Here is a 24,169-nt window from a genome sequence, read left to right as displayed (position 1 = left end):
AATTTGTATCAAGCTTGTATATTTAAGTTCCGTAATTTCACTTAAATGGCAATGAAGATTTATTTATTATTATTATTATCTCTGTTTTGGTTGCTACCGTAGACATCAGTGTTTATTCTCGAACTATAAACTTTTATTTCAGTACTTCTGTGATCATTTGAATATTTGTAACATCGAAATACCGATACTGTGTTGTTGAAAAGATTGTGAAAGTAAAGCTGTTTCATATTGACAACTGCTTTTTGGAACCGAAACTTAGGACTTTCGCACGGTTCCGGTATTTTTCGGTTCAGGGGTGCGTTTCCCAAAAGCATAGTTGATAACCTGTTAGAAACATAGTTGGTTGGCAATGGGAAATTGCATTGCAGCCAACAAAGTTGCTAACTTAGGTTTTGGGAAACGCTCCCCTGGATAAGAACCAGTTTTCGGTTCCCAACTCTACCAGCGAGTGAAACTAGGAGGGTCAAACTGTGTCGTGGGAGGATTCACATATAGACTGAGTGTTTTTCAGTGGATAGTTTCTTCACACACTGAACTACTGAAGAAAATGTTTCACACGTGTGTTTTGTTCTGTTTGTGCTGCTGGAGTCTGATCGTGATCGGTAAGTTATAAAAACATTTTCATGGCTTTTTTTCTATTTCAGAGCAATAAAGTGGCTGATACTGTTTGAATTAGACTTTTATCTGCTGTTAAAATGAATCGTGAATATTGTGAATCTACTAACTTTGAATTCAGGTCTCCAATTCTTAAAAAAATAAATAATAATAATAAAAGTAGTATAATATAATTTTATAAACATCTACAAAAGTCATGGAAAGCCATTAATAAAAAATGCGAAGGTCTCACATATATATATATATATATATATAGTGGGGAGAACAAGTATTTGATACACTGCCGATTTTGCAGGTTTTCCCACTTACAAAGCATGTAGAAGTCTATAATTTTTATCATAGGTACTCTTCAACTGTGAGTGACGGAATCTAAAACTATAATCCAGAAAATTACATTGTATGATTTTTAAGTAATTCATTTAAAAAAGAAGTTTGCCAATGACCATCTGGATGATCCAGAGGAGGAATGGGAGAAGGTCATGTGGTCTGATGAGACAAAAATAGAGCTTTTTGGTCTAAACTCCACTCGCCGTGTTTGGAGGAAGAAGAAGGATGAGTACAACCCCAAGAACACCATCCCAACTGTGAAGCATGGAGGTGGAAACATCATTCTTTGGGGATGCTTTTCTGCAAAGGGGACAGGACGACTGCACCGTACTGAGGGGAGGATGAATGGGGCCATGTATCGCAAGATCTTGGCCAACAACCTCCTTCCCTCAGTAAGAGCATTGAAGATGGGTCATGGCTGGGTCTTCCAGCATGACAACGACCCGAAACACACAGCCAGGGCAACTAAGGAGTGGCTCCATAAGAAGCATCTCAAGGTCCTGTAGTGGCCTAGCCAGTCTCCAGACCTGAACCCAATAGAAAATCTTTGGAGGGAGCTGAAAGTCCGTATTGCCCAGCGACAGCCCCGAAACCTGAAGGATCTGGAGAAGGTCTGTATGGAGGAGTGGGCCAAAATCCCTGCAGTGTGTGCAAACCTGGTCAAGAACTACAGGAAACGTATGATCTCTGTAATTGTTTCTGTGCCAAATATTAAGTTCTGCTTTTCTGATGTATCAAATACTTATGTCATGCAATAAAATGCAAATACAGACTTCTACATGCTTTGTAAGTGGGAAAACCTGCACAATCAAATACTTGTTCTCCCCACTGTATATACAACAATTTTAAATCACGAGTTACTCTCTATTTTACCATGAAATGTAGATTTTATATGACATATGTACTGAATATGTAACATGTATACGCGTGTGTGTGTGTGTGTGTGTGTGTGTGTGTGCGTCTGTGTGTGTGTGTGTGTGTGCGTGTGTGTGTGTGTGTGCATTAGGAGGGTCAGACTCTGTCGGGGGAGGATTCACAAGCTTGTGTTTGTTAAGATCTGTTGTGCGTTCATTGATAGTCTTATTAGATCAGGCGTTTCACTGAACAGCTGCAAATGTTTCACATGTTTGTTTTGTTCTGTTTGTGCTTCTGCCGTCTGATCGATAAGTTATAAACATATTTGTGATGTTTATTCACATCTCAGAGTAATAAACTCCTGTGGCGGTTCAAATTAGATTATTTTCATCCACTGTGATCAAATCTCTCTTGGTTTAGGTATTCTAATTTCAATGATTACAAATGCAAATCCTCCCATGAAATGTCTAAAAAATCATTTACATAATTTTAAATACTTCTGCAGTAATCATAAACAAATACAAAAGTCATGGCAATTCAGTAATTAAAAATGTGTTGAAAATATATAGCATATTTAAACTTGTACTTTCAAGCTGTATTTACTTTATCATATAATTTTATTTGATTATTCAGCAGTTCATTTTAAAACACATTAAAAGACGAAATTATTGATTCTCTCGAGTCTGTCTGTTCATTTATGTGACTTTTCATTTAGTTTATCTCTGCTGATGTTAAAAGTTACAAACTGATCTCAGGCTTTCTAAACCAACATGAGCATTAATCTGAAAACCTGTTCATGTTCATCAGGAGTGTTTGCTGCCGAAACAAATGAAATACAGTCAGTGTCAGTGATGGAGGGAGATTCTGTCACTCTAAACACTGATGTTACTAAAATACATGATGAATACAATAGCACACTGTGGAAATATGGAGCTGAAAAGTATTTTATAGCTGAAATCAGTAGAAAACATGGGATCTCCACATATGATGGTCCTGATGGGAGATTCAGAGACAGACTGAAGCTGGACGATCAAACTGGATCTCTGACCATCACAAACACCAGAACTGAACATACTGGAGTTTATCAACTAGAGACAATAGGACAGACACTGACATCAAAAACACTCAGTGTTTCTGTCTATGGTGAGTCGAGATGTAATTCCTCTTTTACTTCTTGTTTTATTAGCTATTTACATATTGAAATGTTTAATTATGTTATAGTTTAAGATGACAGACACAATCACTGCTCATCAAGAATGAATCAAAATTAACACTGATTTATCCATATTTCTGTTTATTAATCTCATCTTTCTCAGCTCGTCTGCCTGTTCCTGTCATCAGCAGAAACTCTTCACAATGTTCTTCATCAAATTGTTCATTGGTGTGTTCATCAGTGTTGAAAGTGTGTGATGCGACTCTCTCCTGGTACAAAGGAATCAGTGTATTGTCCAGCATCAGTGTGTGTGATCTCAGCATCAGTCTCTCTCTACCTCTGGAGGTGGAATATCAGGATAAAAACACCTACAGCTGTGTGCTGAACAATCCCATCAGCAACCAGACCACACATCTGGACATCAACACACTCTGTCACACATGTGCAGGTACCACAGCACTGATGATATATGTGTGTGTTTACTGACCTGATCTCTGTCTTCTGTTGTAGATCAGACACATTCACTCACACTAATGTCTCTCTTTTCCTCTCCTTCAGTTCCTCCAGTCTCAGTGTCTCTGATAGTGTTGATCTCTGCTGGATCTCTGATGATTGTTGCTGGATTCGGGATCTTCTGGATCTGCAGGAAATGTAGAACAATTGACAGGGAAGGCAAGTGTTATTTACTGCTTTTAAACATTATAATAAACACAACTTTACACCCTAAAATATACTCTAAATATTTAGTCAACTGATAGCCCTAAATATAATTAAAAAATAATATTTGTCATTATTTTGTAGTTAACACCCTTGAGATTATTTATAAAAGAAACCAAAATAATATGTGTAGTTAGTGTTTAAAATAGACAAAAAAAACAGATCCTTCTTTTCTAAAATTGCACCAAAACATTAAAATACAAAAGCTTTCTCCACTTTATGAACATAATTTTACATGTTCCATAATTATTCCATGTACATGTTACATAATTTCCTATTGTCACTGTAAAGCTGCTTTGAAACAATCTATATTGTTGAAAGCGCTATATAAATGAAGGTGACGTGTAAAGATGCAGCTGATGCTAAAGTTAAAAAATGTTATTGATTACTTTTGTTCAACTTGTTGAGCATCAATTTCACCAAACAAAGAATGCATTTGACTTAAATGTCCTGCCTGGGTTTGATTTATAAATTATATGTAAAAAATGTCTCTCTAATTTTTAAGTGACAAATTAAAATTAAATTTAAATTTCGTCAAATGAAATTTGTTAATGTCATTTTTTTTTTAAAGGGCTGTGTTAAACGTTTAATGATGTGTGCATTTATGCTTTAACTTTGACGGCCATAATAATAATAATAATAATAATAACAATACATACATACATACATACATACAGTATGTTGTAAAGAATCAGATCTAATTAGTATTGAGTTTTGTTGTTTTAATAAATCTATTATTGTTGAAACAGTTGAGACTCACGAAGACGAGATCACTTACGCTGAACCAGCGTTCTACAAAAGAAACGCACAGAAAACGGTAAGACAATTTATTATTCATGAAATGTAATACATATTTAAAGCAACTGAGAAACACTGAAAGACTGCAGGACCTCTAAACTTCATCTACAAAGGATTGTAATTACATTGAGGAAAACATTTCAACAATTAATGGTTTGCACAACAAGACTAGAACAAGCCAATTTACCAGAGGTGTCAAGTAATGAAGTACGAATACTTCGTTACCTTACTTAAGTAGAAATTTGGGGTATCTATACTTTACTGGAGTAATTATTTTTCAGACGACTTTTTACTTCTACTCCTTACATTTTGACGCAATTATCTGTACTTTCTACTCCTTACATTTTCGTCGTTAAAAAATTCGTCGTTAAAAAAAAGAAAAAAAAAATTGGCCAATTACACAAACGGTTTAGATCTGACGCCCGCCTCCTGAATACACATCGCTAAACTGATTGGCGTTGTGGTGTCTTTCTAACTTGTGAGAGGCTGTAGTCACATTTGGTTGTGCGCAGCGCCAAAAGTCTTCCGAAGGAAACGTAAGTTATGAATATAACTATGGATCTGTGAGACCGAAGGATGACCGTCACTACGGTCTAATAGGATGATAACCTTCGTTCCGCCTTCTCTCGAGACCTTATGTAAACAAAGTCATGCCCATGACCCGGAAGCGGAACGTCACACGCTATAAAAGGCGAGTTAAACTTCCGACTCGTTCTCTTACCTTGAACGCCCTAGAATTCCGAGCGACAAGAATAGTGACGGTCATCCTTCGGTCTCACAGATCCATAGTTATATTCATAACTTACGATCTGTTTCGACCTCACTCTGACCGTCACTACGGTCTAATAGGATGACTCATGTCAACAGGGTCGCGAGGAACTACAGACTCCGAACTATTCAAACCTCGCTGGGCAACAGACATCAAAACTGCCGTGCTGACAGGCGTTGTGCTAGTTATGTCAACTCTATAAAAATTAGCAAATGTACATGGTGTAGACCATGATGCTGCAGCACAAATCTCCCCCACCGGAACTCCTTTTAGTGCGGCCCATGAAGTAGCTACACCTCTGGTTGAGTGGGCCCGTATTCCCATAGGAACTGGAAACCCTCTTTCTGTATAAGCCTGGGAAATAACCTCAACCAACCAATGTGACAACCGTTGCTTAGAAAGTGGCAACCCTAGTCTGGCCTTTCCATAGCAAACAAAAAGCTGAGAATGAGACTTCCTCAAGGCCTGAGTAAAGTTTACATAGGTGCGTAATGCTCTTACTGGACAAAGGGTAAGCAAATTCTGCTGATCTGCCTGTGAAGGGGGTTGAAATTGAATTAACTCCAGAACTTGATTTCTGAACTGAGGATTAATTACTTTAGGTAAAAAGGCAGGGTTGGGCCAGAGTGTCACTCCTGTGCCATCCGGCCTCCAACGTAAACAATCCTCACTAATAGATAGCGCACACAATTCTCCTACCCTTTTAGCAGAGCATATAGCCAAGAGAAAAGCTGTCTTGAGACACAAAGCTTTAAAATCTGCATCCGCCATAGGCTCGTACGGGGGCTTAGTGAGAGAGTCTAGTACTAAAGGCAAATCCCAATTGGGTACCCGCAGAGTGCGATTTGGACATAAGCGACGAGCTCCCTTCAGGAACTAACCTACCAAGGGATGTCGGCCTAATGGCTGGCCATCCACTCCCCTATGAGATGCTGAAATAGATGAAGCATAAACCCTGATTGTGCTGGCTGCTTTGCCTTGATCCAGTTGAGCCTGCAGGAATCTAAGGACAAGTGGCACCGAGCAGGTTATTGGATCAACATTCAAGCCTAAACACCATTCTGAAAAAATTCTCCACTTTATCGAGTAATTAGCCCGAGTAGATGGAGCTCTGGCGTTATTCAGTGTCTCACGTACAGTTTCATCTAGCTGTTGAGGGACGGACTCTGTAGAGGCCATACCCACAATCGCAGTGCCATCGGGTTTGGATGCCAAATCTGCCCGTCTATTTGGGATAGGAGATCCACCCGTGATGGAAGTTGCCACGGAGGACCCTGAATCAGCTGAACTAGGTCCGAGAACCATGGTCTTCCTGGCCAGCGTGGAGCAACTAGTAGAACTGTGCAATGACCCTCTCTGATCCTCTGGAGGACTTAGGAAATCAGAGGAAAGGGGGGAAAAGCATATAATAAGCCTGTCGGCCACTCTTGCGACAGAGCATCCAGGCCTAAACTGCGCTCCTGTACCGTGAGGGAGTACCATCCCAGGCAATGGGTCGTTTCCCTGGAAGCAAAGAGATCTACATGAGCTGTCCCGTATCGGGTCCACATTTGGGCTATTACCTCCGTGTGCAACCACCATTCCCCTGGGAGAGGCCCTGTTCTGGACAAAATGTCGGCTGCTCTGTTTGTCACACCCGGGATGTGGATTGCTCTCAGTGAGGACAGCCGTGGCCCGGTCCACGTCAGCAGGTTCGTTGCCACCTGGAGACAGCGTAGTGATTTTGTCCCTCCTTGGTGATTTATGTGGTAAACTGCTGAGGTACTGTCCGTTCTCACTAGCACATGCTTGTGGCGAAAAAATGGTAACAGACCCTTGAGAGCAAGATGAACAGCCCTCAGTTCGAGCACATTTATGTGTTCTGATGACCAATGGGGATCCCATTTGCCCCTTACTGACCTGCCCTCCCAAACGGCTCCCCAGCCTGTCAGTGATGCGTCTGTTGTTATCACTGATCTTCTGTGAGGAAGATTGCCCAGTGGGGTTCCCCTGCGGAGAAAGTCCTTGTCCCTCCAATGGAGTAAGGCCCGCATGCAGGCCTTTGTCACCAACAGCTTCGTTCTTCTGTCCTTTTTTGGATGAAGACGAAAATAATTGAACCATCTCTGTATCGGGCGTGTCCTCAGTAGGCCTAAGGGAATCACTATTGATGCTGCCGCCATCAGTCCTACCAGCTTCTGAACCCTGTGGGCTGTCACCAGCTTTCCCTTCTGGAAGTGACCTAACGCCTTCTCCAGGCTGTCTATTCTCTGTGGAGTGAGACATGCTTCCATTGTTATGGAGTTGAAATATAGCCCCAGGAATTTCACCTGCTGTTGAGGCTGGAGACTGCTCTTCTTCCAGTTCACCATGAACCCCAGGGACTGAATGTGAGCTAGTACCTCCTCTGTGTTCCTGATCACCTGTTCTCGAGAAGGAGCACAAATTAACCAATCGTCCAGGTATGGCAGGATTTTGATACCTCGCAGCTGAAGGGGAGCTAGGGCAGCTGAGATCACCCGAGTAAAAATTCTCGGTGCCAAAGACAGGCCGAACGGTAGAACCTGGAACTGGAAGGCCTGGCCTTGAAATGCAAAGCGGAGAAAAGGCCTGTGCTCTAGACAAATTGGAATGTGGAAATATGCGTCCTTTAAATCCAGGGACGTGAACCATTCTCCTGCATGTATGGACTGCATTACCATCTTTGTATGAATCATCTTGAATGGAAGAATTTTTAAGTACTGGTTGAGGTGCCTGAGATCTAGAATGGGACGATGACCACCATCTTTTTTTGGAATTATGAAATAGGTTGAATAAAACCCAGTCTGCTGTGCGTTGAAGGGCACCTTTGCAATTGCTCCTTTTCGTAAAAGAGCTTGCACCTCTTCTCTCAATACGGGCTCCAATAGTGGGTCCTTGACCATAGTCATTCTGACCCTTGAAAACGGGGGGGGGGGGGCGCCGTCGAAACTGTAGCCGATACCCGTGAGTTATTGTAGATAAAACCCACTGGTCTGAGACCACTCTCTCCCAACTGGCCCGTGAAAGTTGGGAGGAACAGTCGACGGTCAGCCCCTGACCCCTATGCAGGGCCACCATAAGGTCCTGCACCCCTTCGTGAACCTCTCTGTTGGGTTCCCCCACGGGACTGAAATCTCCTCTGGGGATAAGTGGCAGAATTTTGCCTTTGGCCACGAAAGCTCTGCCCCTGAACACTAACAGGATTGCCACTCATTTTTCTAGACCAAGCAGGTTGCTGTGGTCTTTGTGTCTCTCGAAACCTTGGTCTGAAGACTGGAGCTGGTCTATGACAAGCCCGCTGGACAGCTTCTCTCGTTGTAATGGAGCGCTCAGCCTTATCCAGCACCTCCTGAGAATTTGAATTAAAAACGTGACCGGGAATTACTGGCAAATTCATTAGTTCGCTTCTTATGGTCTCTGGCAAAGAGGTTTGTGCCAGCCATATCTGTCTACGACATAAAACAGCCGAAGACATAGCGTCCCCCACATCACGTGTCAATTGTGAGTGGGCTGCCAGAGCAGAATCAACAAGGTTCCTAGAATCCTGGTCATCCGAACTTACGGTTTTCCGTAAGGCTGCTAAGAGGATAGCCAAAGCATTGCCTGTACGAGCTGCACGTGCAGTGGCATTAAAGGATCGTGAGATCAAACGGTCAGTTTTCGCACACTCCTTCTTGGGACAGCGAGGGTTAGCTGATGCATAGGCTGGTCCCAGAGTTGTCCATGATGCTATTTCTTGTTCTACCGGTGGCATGTCCCCCAGTCCAGTTTCTTTTGGGTAACGGGCATTGGCCAACCATCTGCAGCCTGCATTGAATTGAGGCTTCTGAGATGGTTTCTTCCATGCTGTCCTCAACATTGAGGTATAATCATCTGCCACTGGAATGCAAGATGGAGAATTAGTCTGAGGTATGCCTTCCCAGACACCCCCAACAGGAGCAGGGTCAGACACAGAAGGCTGCAAACAAAGAATTTTTGCTGCACTAAATACTCTAGCCACCAGAGAATTTGCTGGAAAATCATCCTTCCCAGTTGATTCGCCATCCACTTCAGCAGAATCTGAATGGGGTCCTTCTCCTTGGCTCCCTCCTTCTGCCTGCAGTGCATTATCAACCAACGAGTGGGGAGCAATAAGAGATAATACATCAGCATCTTCTGCGTCAGTGTCAGGATTACCCTGCTGCGCAGGTGGAGGAACACATTCCTGACCAGAAGGTAGTGATGGTGAAAATGAGTGGCGAGCTTCAACTCTGTCCATCCTCTGTGCTAAACTCTGAATAGCAGCCAGGATCTGTAGTTGAGTGTCTGTGTTGCCACCCTCCGCTGGTGGAGCAGGAGTTGGGTGTTTAGCCACTTCCACCACTTTCTCATGGCCTGATCTGTGTGATTCATGGCGATCATGTGAGTGCCTGCGAGAACGCTTATGACTATGCCTGTCCGATGAGCGTTCCCTCTTCCTACCACGCTCAGGTACAGAACTGCATACTCTATTAGCGCGGTGAAGTCGTTCCCCTCTGGGCAGGTCACAAGCCGCACTGCAGGGATTATCCACATCCTCTCTTAAATGAGCCATCCCCAGGCATGAAGGGCATTCCCTATGTCCATCACGAGGGTCCATTGCTGTTTGGCAATATCGGCAGCAATGAGATGCCATAATACCCCCACAGCAGGTAAGGCCACACACAATCCCACTGACTGCGCACAGTAGTAAAGGGTATATCAAGCCCACACAAAGCAAAGAAGGCCTGCACTTAGTACGCGAACGTATTTAGCAGGCCTATATCAACCCCCAACAGCTGCGAACAGTGATATAGGGCTCCAAAAGGAGAAAATACTCACCAAAATTTTGTAATGAAGTATATTCACTATGTTACTGATGGATACTCTGAAAGAAAAAAGAAATAACCCATAATATTGAATGGCTAGTATGTTTAGAAACTAGCCTCAGAATATCTGAATAATACAATAACTAATCCCAATTCATAAGCACATATAGCATGAATTGAGTGTTTGTATTTAAATATTGAATGACTAGTATGAACACTAGCCTCAAATATCAATAAAACTTATCACAATTCAAGCATTTGAATTAAGTGATTGCACAGATAAACAAACATAATACAACAAAATAAAACACCACAATTCACAGGGGCACAAGGCACCTGCACCACTTGGGTAATGAATTGAATGGTAAATAACAATATAATTAGGTTCCTACCTGTACCAGGTCTCTAAGGCGAGAAAGGTAAAGAGAACGAGTCGGAAGTTTAACTCGCCTTTTATAGCGTGTGACGTTCCGCTTCCGGGTCATGGGCATGACTTTGTTTACATAAGGTCTCGAGAGAAGGCGGAACGAAGGTTATCATCCTATTAGACCGTAGTGACGGTCAGAGTGAGGTCGAAACAGATCCTACATGAGGTAAGCGAGGGTGAAATCGGGGCAAATCGCGTCAGAGAGAGAGAGAGAGAGAGTGAGAGTGTGAGAGAGAGAGAGAGAGAGAGAGAGAGAGAGAGAGAGAGAGAGAGAGAGAGAGAGAGAATTTTTTTTCCTTACATTAATTTTACTTTTATACTTTAAGTAGTTTTGAAATAAGTATTTTTTATACTTTTACTTGAGTAAAAAGCTTGAGTTGATACTTCAACTTCTACTTTTTAAACCCTACTTCTACCTGAGTAATGAATGTGAATACTTTTGACACCTCTGCAATTTACACAAAAGATGTTTTGATGAACCTAATAAATTTAAGTTCTTGTGTCATATTTACATGTTAGCAAAACCGGTTGAGATCCACTGATATAGAAGATGTTGTTTGATGTCATTTCCTCAAGATGTTTAAGTTTGCATGCAGTGCTGATAAATGTTATTAGAAAAACTATATACAGTAACTTTGTAAAACTATATTTCTTGTGTTGTGTTTTTACAGAAAGTTGAAGAGGAGGATCATGTGGATTATGCACCAATCACAATGAGAAGATGAACAAACTTCAGTCTTTTTATAAGTACAAGACCGAACTGTGTGACCAGCGTCGAGTCCGAGTCTATGGTTGAGTTTTTGGTGAGGATCACCATATTGTAGGACGTCCCAGCAGACGTAGAGCAGGGTAGTTAAACAGTGCAACACTCTCTGGGTCATATCCTTACAAAGGTCATATCATTTTTCTGCCAGTGTAATTTTAAGAATAAAATGCAATGTATGACTTACAATTTATGATTTATGTTTGATGGTTGTTCATTTATTTTGTTTTCATCAAGTATGGACGAGAAACTAACTAAATGCTGCTAACAATCTTGATTTTTTTTTCAGTAGCATAACAGTCGTCCTGTCCATAAAACATAAAGGTAGAAATTCATAGAAAGAGATCAAGATCATAATCAAATAGAAAATCTCACCTTAAGTTTCCTTGATAGTGGTAAAGTCCAGATGCAGTGATGAGGACAGCTCAAGATATCCACTCCTGCTCCAGTTCTGTAGGATGATGACGAGTCAGGGAACAAAACACAGGTGTGGGTGAAGAAGTGTTGATCCTACAAATAATACATATATATATATATATATATATATATATATATATATATATATATATATATATATATATATATATTTATATTTAAGATTAATTAGCAAATATGTAGTTAGTGCAGTGTCCAGGACGATTCGAGAGGCTACCTATTTACTAGGCTATATGGGTTGTTTACTAGTCAAAGTGTCCACTTCTCTGTGCTTTTCTCAGTCTCTGTGATCTTCTGGTTTGATGTCTCTGTTCCCTCCTTCAATGTGCGTCTGAGGGACTTTTCACCTGATTCATCATCATCTTCATTCAGGTGAAAATCTGCTCACTTAAAATTACAGCACGACTCCTCAACAACACACATTATTTTAGGAATCATTCTTGAACGGAGCACAGGACTGAAACTGTTTACTCGCAGATTTTCTGATGTTTTTTTTTTTCAACTTCTAAGAAAAGTGACATGAAGTCAGATTTACAGCTCATGCGGAAGACAATATTAACTTTGATGCCACCAAGATGACGTCACGTGAACACGGCTTCATCCAGGGAGATGTACACAAGAACATTCATTATTAATCAAAAAAAAAAAGTTATTTGTGTTGACAATGAATAATTTCGTAGCTGCCATGCTCCTAATCGTAAATAATATCCTTCATCAAACCTATATGTGTTACCATCTAATGCTTCTGTATTGTAAACAACCTCCTTAACTGCATTTGATAGCATTTGACGCTGATAGTTTCCGTTTCTTTTTACTTGCGCTAATAAGAAAGCAGATATTTAAACACTCAGAAATAACTATAACAACACTTGACCACTAGAGGGATTAATCACATTCCCACCCAGAATAAATGTGGTAGCTATATTTGCTTTCTCAAGCCTCAAAGCCTATACTGCTTTTATAAAGGATATTAATAATGTTCATTGCCATGGTATGGAGCGATTGAACATGGTAATTATATTTCTCCACAAAATAGTATTGTTCCTATTATAAAATTATAATTTGAGATCTTCAAAGAGTGTAAAATAAATTATAAATAAATTGTCACTCATGTCTTAATCTATTAAATTTCACTATAATAACTGTTGCTGTTTCCCATGATCTTTATTATTATTATTATTTGTAAGAACAACATCCCTTATTATCACCTTATTTTTCAGATAAGAGCAGACACGGCCATTTGTACTTTTAATGTGTCTGGCTTCCAGTGTCATATGCCTCCTTACCATATTACCATATTACATATCCTACCATATTATTTTAATGGTTTGTCTTAGTAACTATAAATATGCTGGTTTGTAGCAAACAGTTTAAAGTTCACTGAACTTTGATATATTCTTCTCATTATTTCTCTATAGCTGATAATAAATAGGAAGTCTCGCACATTCTGCGTTCAGCTTCTGTGTGGAAACATCAGGAGGATAAATTACCTGATATTTCATTAATACATAAAGTGTGTATTACAAGCAGTATGGAGACTGTGTTAGACCACCATCTAGTGTCAAAACTAGGAATTCACCATTCAAAGAATGTTCATTTGATATTTTTAATGTCATTTATCACATCAACACACACACACACTCACACTGTGGAGGGGTTTGACAAATTACAGTATTTTGGTTCTGACATGACAAAACATTTACAAGACAGAAACAGGCATCACGATACACTTCTAAATGCCCTTTTACTCACTCTGGATGAGTTCAGTTCTTGGAGAGTGTGGAGAGGTGCACCAGTGATTCTCTCAGCAGTCCGGACTATCCGCTGTAGTCTTCAGAGGTCTGTCTGGTAGCTGAGCAGAACCAGACAGTGACAGAAGTGCAGAGGACAGACTCAATGGCGTTAGAGAACTGTATCAGCAGATCCTGTGAGAGTTGAACTTCCTCAGCTGGAGAAGGCAGGGCAACCTCTGCTGGGCCTTTTTCACAATGGAGTCAATGTGACTGTCCCAATTCAGGCCCAGGAACCTGAATGTCTCCACTGCTGCCACTGTGCTGTTCATAATGGTGAGTGGGAGAGTGCTGGGATGTTTCTCCTGAAGTCCACAATCATCTCCACTGTTTTGAGTGTGTTCAGCTCCAGGTTGTTGTGACTGCACCAGACAGCCAGCTCTTTAACCTCCAGTCTGTAAGCAGAACCATGAGGCTGATAAGTGGTGTCGTCTGCAAACTTCAGGAGCTTGACAGAGGGGTCTTTGGCGGTGCAGTCGTTCGTGCACAGGGAGAACAGCAGTGGGGAGAGAACCTATCCCTGGGGGGCGCCAGAGCTGGCTGTCTGGTGCAGTTATAACAACCTGGAGCTGAACACACTCAAAACAGTGGATGATGCAGTCTCATGTTGAACGCATCATCCACAGACCTGTTTGCTGGCAGTGGGTCCAGCAAAGGTCCAGTGATGTCCTTCAGGTGGGTCAGCACCAGTCTTTCAAATGACTTCATGACCACAGACGTTAAGGCAACAGGTCTGTGTTCATTCAGTCCTGTGATTTTGGGTTTCTTTGGGATGGGGTTGGTGATGGAGCATTTGAAGCAGGAAGGGATTTTGCACAGCTCCAGTGTTCTGTTGAAGATCTTGGTTGGGGTGCTGGAGGTGTTGATGGGTGTATGGAGAGAAGGTCAGAACAGGTGTGGGGTATTTGTGGAAGATTTTTATTAATCGCTCTGCCCATTAGATATATGGTATAAATGGTAAGCTGTGCTTGCCTTGAAAGAACATTCATAAGATGAGCCAACCCGATCTCACGGCAATTCATACGAATTTTACACGGTGGCTAATTCGTACAAATTCATAAGACTTCACGCATACGAATTAGTATGATTTTTGCTAAGTCATACATATTACAAGTTGCCCAATTATGAATTCGTACGAATGACCTACCCCTGACCCCGCCCCTAAACCTAACCATCACGTGGGTTAAGACAAATTGTACGAATTCGTACGAGTGAGGTCGTACTAATTTGTACAAATTAGCCACATTTTAATCAGTATGTATACGGTTAGAAGATGGCTGTGTCTCATGTGACCATGTTATTTGCACACGCTGTGACTATACACATCACAACATGTAAATAGGAAAATGTTGGCGTTATTTTGTCACTTATTGGGAGCAGTATGCTAGCTGGAGCCGTTTATCTCCAGTCTTTGTGCTAAGCTAGGCTAGCGGTGGGTGCGTCAGACAGAGTTACGGCACGCACGGAGATGAGAAGGGTATGTGTGGACTTATCTAACTCTGGGGGATACGGTGAATAAGCTAAAGTCCCAAAAAGCCAGCATGTTCCTTTAAAGAAAAATGCAGTGAATGACTAAATTACACTTACTAATGGCAGGAACACTGAAGCTCTTTATAATTCTGCTGTTCATCTGTAGTTTATAGAGTCCAGAGTCTGTGTTTCTGGTGTTTGTGATGGTCAGAGATCCAGTCTGAGAATGTAAAAAAAAAAAAAAAAGTTTAAATATACTAACGTGACCTAAAAGTATACATTTCTAAGACAAAAAAATGTAACTTCAAGAAGTCTTAAAAAGTATGAAGTATACGCAGGGGCGGAGCTAGACTCTCAGTACAGTGGGGGTGGAGCTTCATCATGGGGTATGACTGCTACCAAGTCATTTTAAAATTAAAACTGTTAAAAAAAACCATAAAATATCTGATGAATGCATATGTAATAATGTGTCACTTGTTGAGCCAAGTAAGCTTACCGGTATATGTTAAATAAAACACAAAGAAAAGCCACATTTTTGGACAAGTTTGTATTGACGAACAAAGAAAACAGTTTGCCAGTAAAAATGTTTCAGTACCACGGACAGCGACGTCTGCTTGACAGCGATGGTGCTGAACAGGCAAAGTGCGCTCAGTCAGTGCCACATTACATACTGTAATTGACATGGCACTATTATATATACTGAACACAAAGTTTGTTTACAACTCCATAGGTAATCTACAGGCGCTACGTGAAAACTTAACTGGGATGAAAACTTGAAAACAACTGTTTTATAACATTCTGACTGAGTGACTTATAACTAAAATATAAATTTTTAAAGACGATTTTTTTCTTACCATTTTGTTGTCTGCTTAACGATCTTGACGATCCATCCTAAGTGACTGTTACGTTTCATAACAATTAAGGCAGAAGCGAATGGGAAGTGAGAGCAAGAGAGAGCCCGAACGTCAGACAGGGCGTCTTTATAGAGCAGGGTTCTCGGTCCTGGAGGGCCGCTATCCTGCAGAGTTTAGCTCCAACCCCAATTAAACACACCTGAACCAGCTAATCAAGGTCTCACTAGGCATACTAGAAACTTTCAAACAGGTGTGTTGGAGCTGGTTGGAGCTAAACTCTGCAGGACAGCGGCCCTCCAGGACTGAGATTGGTGAACCCTGTTTTAGAGGTTGCCCAACCCACAATCAGAAGCCAGCGGAACACCACGGAGCCTCTAGGGGAAATAGAAGGAACAGCAGGAGTATCAACGCAACAACGGATAAACACTGTTCACTCAAAGTTAGCTAATGCAGTACTTAGCTTTTTTCAGCTAATAATCTGCAATATGTTACTTTACCAGGGCCTCGTGCAATGTGTCACCTGACGAGGGCCCCGTTCCTGTCCAGTGACGCAAGATCGGCGGCGTTTGAGGGGCCTCTAATTGGCACTAATCTGAAACCAGAAATGATGGATTCTTCACACTTGATGGTCCTGATGGGAGATTCAGAGACAGACTGAAGATGACAGGCCGTGCTTTCCCACAGACTTACTATCTACTGCATCATGATGTGCAACACACACATTCAGGGTGGAGGGAGACTTCAGAGCAGGAAGGAAAACTTCACACTTTCACTCAGACAAACATACATGAGTCTCATCGACAATCTTCAACAACTTAAAGAACATCATACAGAAACAAAACCACATCCTGATTCATACACTGCATATGTGCATTCATACAACCAAGAGATCATTGCACATTTTCACTCCTTATGAATATCACCACTTCAAAAGAATGGAAAATTTATTTAATTTTTCAATTAAAAATATATAATTTATTTTCATATTTACAGTTTGACTGTCCAATAATTAGTTGAATGAAATAATGTGGGGTTTGCATGCAGGACAAATCAAACCTGCCGTCACTCACCACCCCTGTGGGATTCTGCTAAATAATAGTGATGTTACGTTCTGTGTCGAGGCTTCGGAGCATGTGTCGAGAAATCCCGGGATATGGAAGTCATGTCAAATGACTTCAAGAGAAGAAAGTAATGATTGTAAATGACTGGTTCAGGAAGTGTTTCGAATCTTGGCGCGACATTTTGACAGATATTTAAACCAATGGTTTAAACCCAACCACTTTCCAGTTTTAAATAATAAATATTGCCCCTCCTGCCTATTATGACCAAAGTATTGATTTACACACATTTGATAGCCCCAATTATTTCAAGGCAATGCATTTATTACACAGTTATGCAGTTGCTGGGGGTATATTATACAATCATTATATACCACAGAAACTACACAATATATTTATTTAAATAGATTATTATTATTATTATTTATTTTTTTTCACTGTTATTTCTAAGCCTTAACTGGTGCAAAATAGGCTATAGTGTATCACAGATCATCAGGTCATCTGTAATGTATCTGCTTGTTTTACACTCTTTGACCACCAGGTGGGATTGTGAGCAAATGAAGCCTCGAGAAATGAAACCTTTTGTGAACCACTTGACTGAGAAGCTTCAATGCTTCTTGGGCTTCATCTCGCCACCACTAATAAATAAACCTCTAGAAAATGTTTTTCACGAGTCCAAACTTACAAATAATCAGATAAAGTAGTAAGCGTATTTGGCGAGTTGTCTGATGAGAGGGCTCCGAGCTCGGGATTTTGGCTCAAACCCAGAGTAGCCAACCCACCCCACCCCCCACCACCATATTTCTGGTTAGGAAAGTAACCAGACGAGTGTGAGGACTCGGACACAGGGTGGTGGAGGGATGCTGAAAACTGTCGAGGAACAAACAGGTGAGTCGACAGCGTATATATAGCCTATAGGCCTCCACTCACTTTGCTGATTGGGTAGACAAGTTGAGTACTGATTGTAGACAGCTGGTTAGAATGACGTGATGATTGGATAAAAAAACATAATTTAGTTATAACATAAACAACAGCAATTAAGTCAATAGAACAAAAGTGTCTTTTTTTAACAGTGAGTGTAAATTTCACATGTTGGCTTATTTACTAGACCTGAGAGTTTTCCATTAGCTTTCATTATTCAGAAACAGTATTCAAATATTTTACAATAAAATCTGTAAAAAAAAAAGTGTATAATAACTGTATAAGTGGAGCTGTTGACATATTTTCACTTGTAATAAAGCACCTCAATGGAAACTGAGTACAAGAATGTAAAATGTGTTTTTACTAACGTAATATAAAAGTATCAATTTATAAAAACCAAAAATATTAACTTTAACAAGCTAAACTATTGAATGGCAGTATAATATGATCATGGTGTATTTATTGCTTTGTCCGCTCAGTTTCTCAACATGCTCAACATGTTTGTGTGATTAAAAGCATGACAGGAAGAAGCTCTTCACCTACAAACTAAACACACCAGCTCTAATGGCCATTTTCTCACCTAAGATGTTTGTCCACTAACAGATCAAAGCACATTTCTGAAGAAACCCGACCGCAGCAGTTTCAGTTTGACTCAGAAGATGAACGTCAGTAAAACTGTGAGATCAGACACGCTTTTAACTCTACACATATATACTAAAATTGAGAACTGAATAAATAAAAAACTATTTTAAAATCCCTAGACTTAGTCTTTATTTTAACATGAAAAGTAATTCATCCAATATTGAGACAATATTCTTCTATTTTTACATATTTAACACAGTCAGGCAAGTAATTGTGTGCCATTTGAATGAATCAATAAAATCTATTAAAATAATTATTAAACTAAAGTTGGAATAACTCGACGAGGAGCTGCTCATAATGAGTAACAGTAAATAACAATGAGATTCACTCACAGTAACATCATCATTCATTCCTGCCACAGTGCATGCTGGGAACTTGAGGACCAGCAAGGATTTTTTTAAATAAATTCGTGTCTGTGTCAAGTCCAGTCACCTTCATTTATATAGCGCTTTTAACAATATAGATTGTTTCAAAGCAGCTTTACTGTGTATATGTGAGTTTTTGTGTGTGTGTGTGTGTGTGTGTGTGTGTGTGTGTGTGTGTGTGTGTGTGTGTGTGTGTGTGTGTGTGTGTGTGTGTGTACATTAGTAGGGTCAGACTCTGTCGGGGGAGGTCTTGCTCACATTACTTCTGTTGTGTTTGTTTAGATCAGTTGTGCTAGTGTTATTACATCAGAAAATGTTTCACATGTTTGTTTTGTTCTGTTTGTGCTTCTGCCGTCTGATCGGTAAGTTATCATTTCTGTAATTTAGTCACATCTCAGAGTAATAAACGGTTCAAATTAGATTATTTTCATCTTCTGTGATAGAAATCTCTTGATGTTTTAGGTATTTTACTTTCAATGATTACAAATGAAAATCCTCTCATGAAATAATAAAAAAATAATGATTTAAAACATTTTATACTTCTGCTGTAATCATAAACAACTACAAAAGTCAAACAATAAAAAATGTGTTGAATATATCCAGAATATTTAAACTTGTACTTTCAAGCTGTAATAAATGTATCACATACATTTAAATTTTATATATATATAAAATATTATATATGTATATAAAAAAATGTTTCATTATATATTTTTGGTTCTACAGCAGATCATTTAAAAACACATTAAAGATCAAATCATTGATTCACTCACGTCTGTTTGTTCGTAGTGTGACTTTTCATTTAGTTTGTAGTCTCTGCTGATGTTAAAGGTTACAAACTGATCTCAGGCTTTCTAAACCAACATGAGCATTAATCTGAAAACCTGTTCATGTTCATCAGGAGTGTTTGCTGCCGAAACAAATGAAATACAGTCAGTGTCAGTGATGGAGGGAGATTCTGTCACGCTGAACACTGATGTTACTGAAATACATGAAGACGAAGACATACTGTGGAAATATGGAGCTGAAAAGTACATTATAGTTGAAACCAGTAGAAATTATGGGATCTTATATCATAATCATGTTACTGATGTGAGATTCAGAGACAGACTGAAGCTGGACGATCAAACTGGATCTCTGACCATCACAAACACCAGAACTGAACATGCTGGAGTTTATCAACTAGAGATAATTGGAGTGAACCTGACATCAAAAACATTCAGTGTTTCTGTCTATGGTGAGTCGAGATGTAATTCCTCTTGTGCTTCTTGTTTCATTTGCTATTTATATATATTAAAATGTTTAATGTTTCATTATGTTATAGATGATAGACACAATCACTGATCATCAACACAATGAAAAAATAACTGTAGATTCATCCATATTTCTGCTTATTTATCTCATCTTTCTCAGCTCGTCTGCCTGTTCCTGTCATCAGCAGTAACGTTTCTCAGTGTTCCTCATCATCATCATCATCATCATCACACCAGAATTGTTCATTGGTGTGTTCATCAGTGTTGAATGTGTGTGATGCGACTCTCTCCTGGTACGCAGGAATCAGTGTATTGTCCAGCATCAGTGTGTGTGATCTCAGCATCAGTCTCTCTCTACCTCTGGAGGTGGAATATCAGGATAAAAACACCTACAGCTGTGTGCTGAACAATCCCATCAGCAACCAGACCACACATCTGGACATCAACACACTCTGTCACACATGTGCAGGTACCACAGCACTGATGATATATGTGTGTGTTTACTGACCTGATCTCTGTCTTCTGGTGTAGATCACACTGACACATTCACTCACACTAATGACTGACTCTCTTTTCCTCTCCTTCAGTTCCTCCAGTCTCAGTGTCTCTGATAGTGTTGATCTCTGCTGGATCTCTGATGATTGTTGCTGGATTTTGGATCTTCTGGATCTGCAGGAAACACAGAAAAACTGATCGAGAAGGCAAGAATAACTGCTTGTTAACAAATAATAATAAATAATATAATCTACTCCAAATGCATTTTTTTTATTGATAGTCCATTTAATAGTTTAATATTTAAATATGTATTTATGAAGATGATGTAATTTAGTTCTTAAATGATGTTGGTTATTGGTTGTTGCATTGATCTGAGCAGCTCTTTACTCGTCTCACACACAAACACTGATTCTGGATTTACTTTTACTCTGGTAATAGTGATGTTTTCTGTGTGTGAAAAATAATAATGTCAAATTCCATATTGCCATTTAAAAAATGTAATTATTAAATCTATTAAAATAATTGTGTGGAATAACTCTCTCTGACAGCCTAATAATAACACATATGTTGTAAAAAAAAAACAACAACAAAAAAAACAGATCTATATTTTTAATCTCTTCCTGTTGTTCAAACAGTTCAGATTTGTGAAGATGAGAAAACTTCAGTTGTTATGTCACTTCATCCATCGTTCTATGAAAGAAACACACACACATCGGTAAGATCATTTATCATTAGTTTCTGTTGTGTGTGTTTGTATCATTCAGCAGTGAGTCAGATGGAGATCAGTGTGTGATTGTGTTTCTATAATCATCATCACGCATCAGATATTTTCTTTCTTTAATGTATTTCCAAAAGAAGTTCTTTTACTATTAACACTATTATATAAAATATTTGAGTAAAAATCATATAGTTGATTTATTGTCTTGTGGCTTTGATGAAACACAGAGTTAATTTAAAGGAGTTTATTGTAGCTCCTGTTTCAACAGATTATTACTTTCATATTATGATTGATCACATTAATTATTACTTTTTTAGCAAGTAATACATTTTAAAGCAATTAATTGACACAAAATGATTGCAAGATATTTTAATATAATAAATTAATAAAATATTATATAAGTGTCACAGACAGCTGGAAAAAAATGAATAAAATACAACTAACCATATAATTATGCAAAAGAAAGGACAAAAAATAAACTCATTAAATTTTAAAGGGAGAAAGAAACTGAAACTGTATTCAGACACACATTCATGCATGAAACTCTTCAGTTCAGGCTAATATTAATACCATATTATTAATCTATTATTGTTTAGGTACTTACAAAATTGTCAGTTTTCCCATTCAGCTTGTGATGATTTAACATAGTTAGGCCTTCGCAGTTCATGCTAATATTTGTTTTTTGTTTTTATTAAAATATTTTATTATATTTGTTGTGATGTGTTTTACAGAACGCTGAAGAGGAGAGTCACGTGGAGTATGTGTCTGTCAGCATCAGAAGATGATTTAATATTTCAATATAAAGTACCAGATCCAGCTGTGGCATCACTTCACTATAGGAAACTCATTAAACGAGTCATTAATACCGTATTAATATTGTATTAATATTAAGATTGATATTCAAGGGAATAAGCATACTTTCAGTAGTTATTTCCTGCAAGAGTAGCATGCAGCTTCTTAACACCTTTTTTTTTATATATAATAATTTTTTGATATATAGCCTATATAAAGATGATATCCTGTTTTGGTCAATTCTAGAATGGAACCAATGAATAAATTCAGTCATTTTAGGAAAAAAAATTAATGTACGATTCACTGTTGTAATGGTGTCTGTGTCATGCAAATGTCACGTGACTGACATGTGCACGGCGTTCGTGAAGTCGAGACTATTTTCCAAGATGACAAATGCCTGTAAACGCGTAATGTAGCCTACTGTCTTTATAAAGTATCTTCTTATTAAACTGTCTGTACACTTACAACGTTCTCAATGCTTCGGTTTGCATAGGAACCCTCATTATGCTACCGTGTTATTGTGAGGCTATTTTGAGCCTAGTGGTATTAACTAGCGATTTACTTTTACTTACTCTGTGTCACATATACTAGCGTTATAAGCTAATCTGTTTTTAGAGATAAAACTATTTACATTCGATTTTCATGAAAACGCATCCCAGGGAACGATCGACTCGGTAACCATGTGTTAATTACCCCTAGATTCATTTTTCACCGGAATTGTACTTTAAATCTAACAGCAGGGGTTGTGTGTGCTCCCCGCTGTACAGAGCGCCATCTAGAGTTCAAAATAAGACTTCACATCTGGAACAATAATACTAGTATGAAGGTAAATCAGTAGCAAAACTCGAGAGCACGTAAATGTGAATTTGAGAACTTGTACAATAAATATTCGTACTTGTACATGAACATTTACACTCACAGCTCCAATGTGAAAACCTGTAAAATAAAAATCTGAAGTTGAATGTTGAAATTTGCACTCGCATACAATAGTCACAAACCTGTATTCTGAATCTGAAGCTGCAGACAAGTAGACACAAATGTGTAAAATGCCATTCACAGAAATACAACGACAGACACAAACTTGTAATATATATTTTGCGTTTAATCTTACGTTCACATTCGCAGTACTACCTCAAATAGGCACTTGCAACTTCTCAAATCTGTCACTGCAATTTCAAATTTCGCGCCTTGACTTTTGCTACTCTTTTCGCGATATATCAGGTGCAAAACTAACTTGTGCACTTGAAGCTCAGAGACGGTGAGAGAGAAAGGGGGGCGGGAGCGGGGGGGTCAAAAGAGCCGTTTTATTGGTTGGCATCTAGCCAATGAAATGGGACTTCGATGATGTCACGAAACCCGTGTGCACTAGAGCCCTGCACGGGCCAAAAACTCCAGCCCTAGCCCGGCCCTGGCCCGTGGTGTTCAAGCCCTACCCGACCCCAGCCCGACAACGCCTGCAATTTTTTCAGCCCGAACCCGACCCGACCCGAGACCAACATCAATCACTTTTAAGCTCTCTCTGACGCGCGCGCTCTGACGCGCTCTCTCTCTCTCTGACGCGCGCTGTCTCTGCTACACACGCAAACACACGTCGCGCGCTCTCTGATGCGCGCTGTCTCTGCTACACACGCAAACACACACACATCGCGCGCTCTCTGATGCGCGCTGTCTCTGCTACACACGCAAACACACACACATCGCGCGCTCTCTGATGCGCACTGTCTCTGCTACACACGCAAACACACACACGTCACACGCTACTAAGAGGTAAACTTTTATTATAGGCCTGAAACATCATGCCCAAAAATATTGGACAAACCGTCCATTACACAGAAGCATAACCATGAAGGGAGAATATAGTGCTACGGGATCAAACCGCAAAAATAAATAAATAAACGGCCTACCTTTCTTTGCTTTTCAGTAACTGAAGTGTCACCTGTTTAATGCACGTGAGTGACGCGCGCGCGTTCGTGTATGCGTGTTGCGTTTGTGTTACTTTCTTAGGTGATGTATAATATTTATAATATAATCAATATAACAATATTTCATACACACTTCGTGACGTGTGCTCTGCTGCACGTTAATTATATACACAATGAGGAGAGAAGCTAAAATAAGCCCGAGCC

General features: G+C 39.6%; 2 protein-coding genes across 2 annotated transcripts in view; both read left to right on the top strand.

Annotated features, from left to right (window-relative positions):
* The window catches only part of LOC307169886 (uncharacterized protein), a 386,038-nt gene that overhangs the window by 8,154 nt on the left and 353,715 nt on the right, over positions 1-24,169 (top strand). The window lies entirely within an intron of this gene.
* On the top strand, positions 527-11,459 carry LOC307169858 (CD48 antigen-like). The gene is made up of 6 exons (XM_079890702.1): positions 527-602; positions 2,605-2,940; positions 3,114-3,398; positions 3,509-3,622; positions 4,417-4,484; positions 11,159-11,459. The coding sequence occupies exons 1-6, from the start codon at positions 548-550 to the stop codon at positions 11,210-11,212; spliced, it is 912 nt and encodes a 303-aa protein (XP_079746828.1). The 5' UTR covers positions 527-547; the 3' UTR covers positions 11,213-11,459.

Source organism: Squalius cephalus (assembly GCF_949319135.1).
Source record: "Squalius cephalus genome assembly, chromosome: 13".
Classification (NCBI taxonomy): domain Eukaryota; kingdom Metazoa; phylum Chordata; class Actinopteri; order Cypriniformes; family Leuciscidae; genus Squalius; species Squalius cephalus.
Note: the sequence above shows the minus strand (reverse complement) of the source record. Positions and strands in the feature narration are given on the sequence as shown.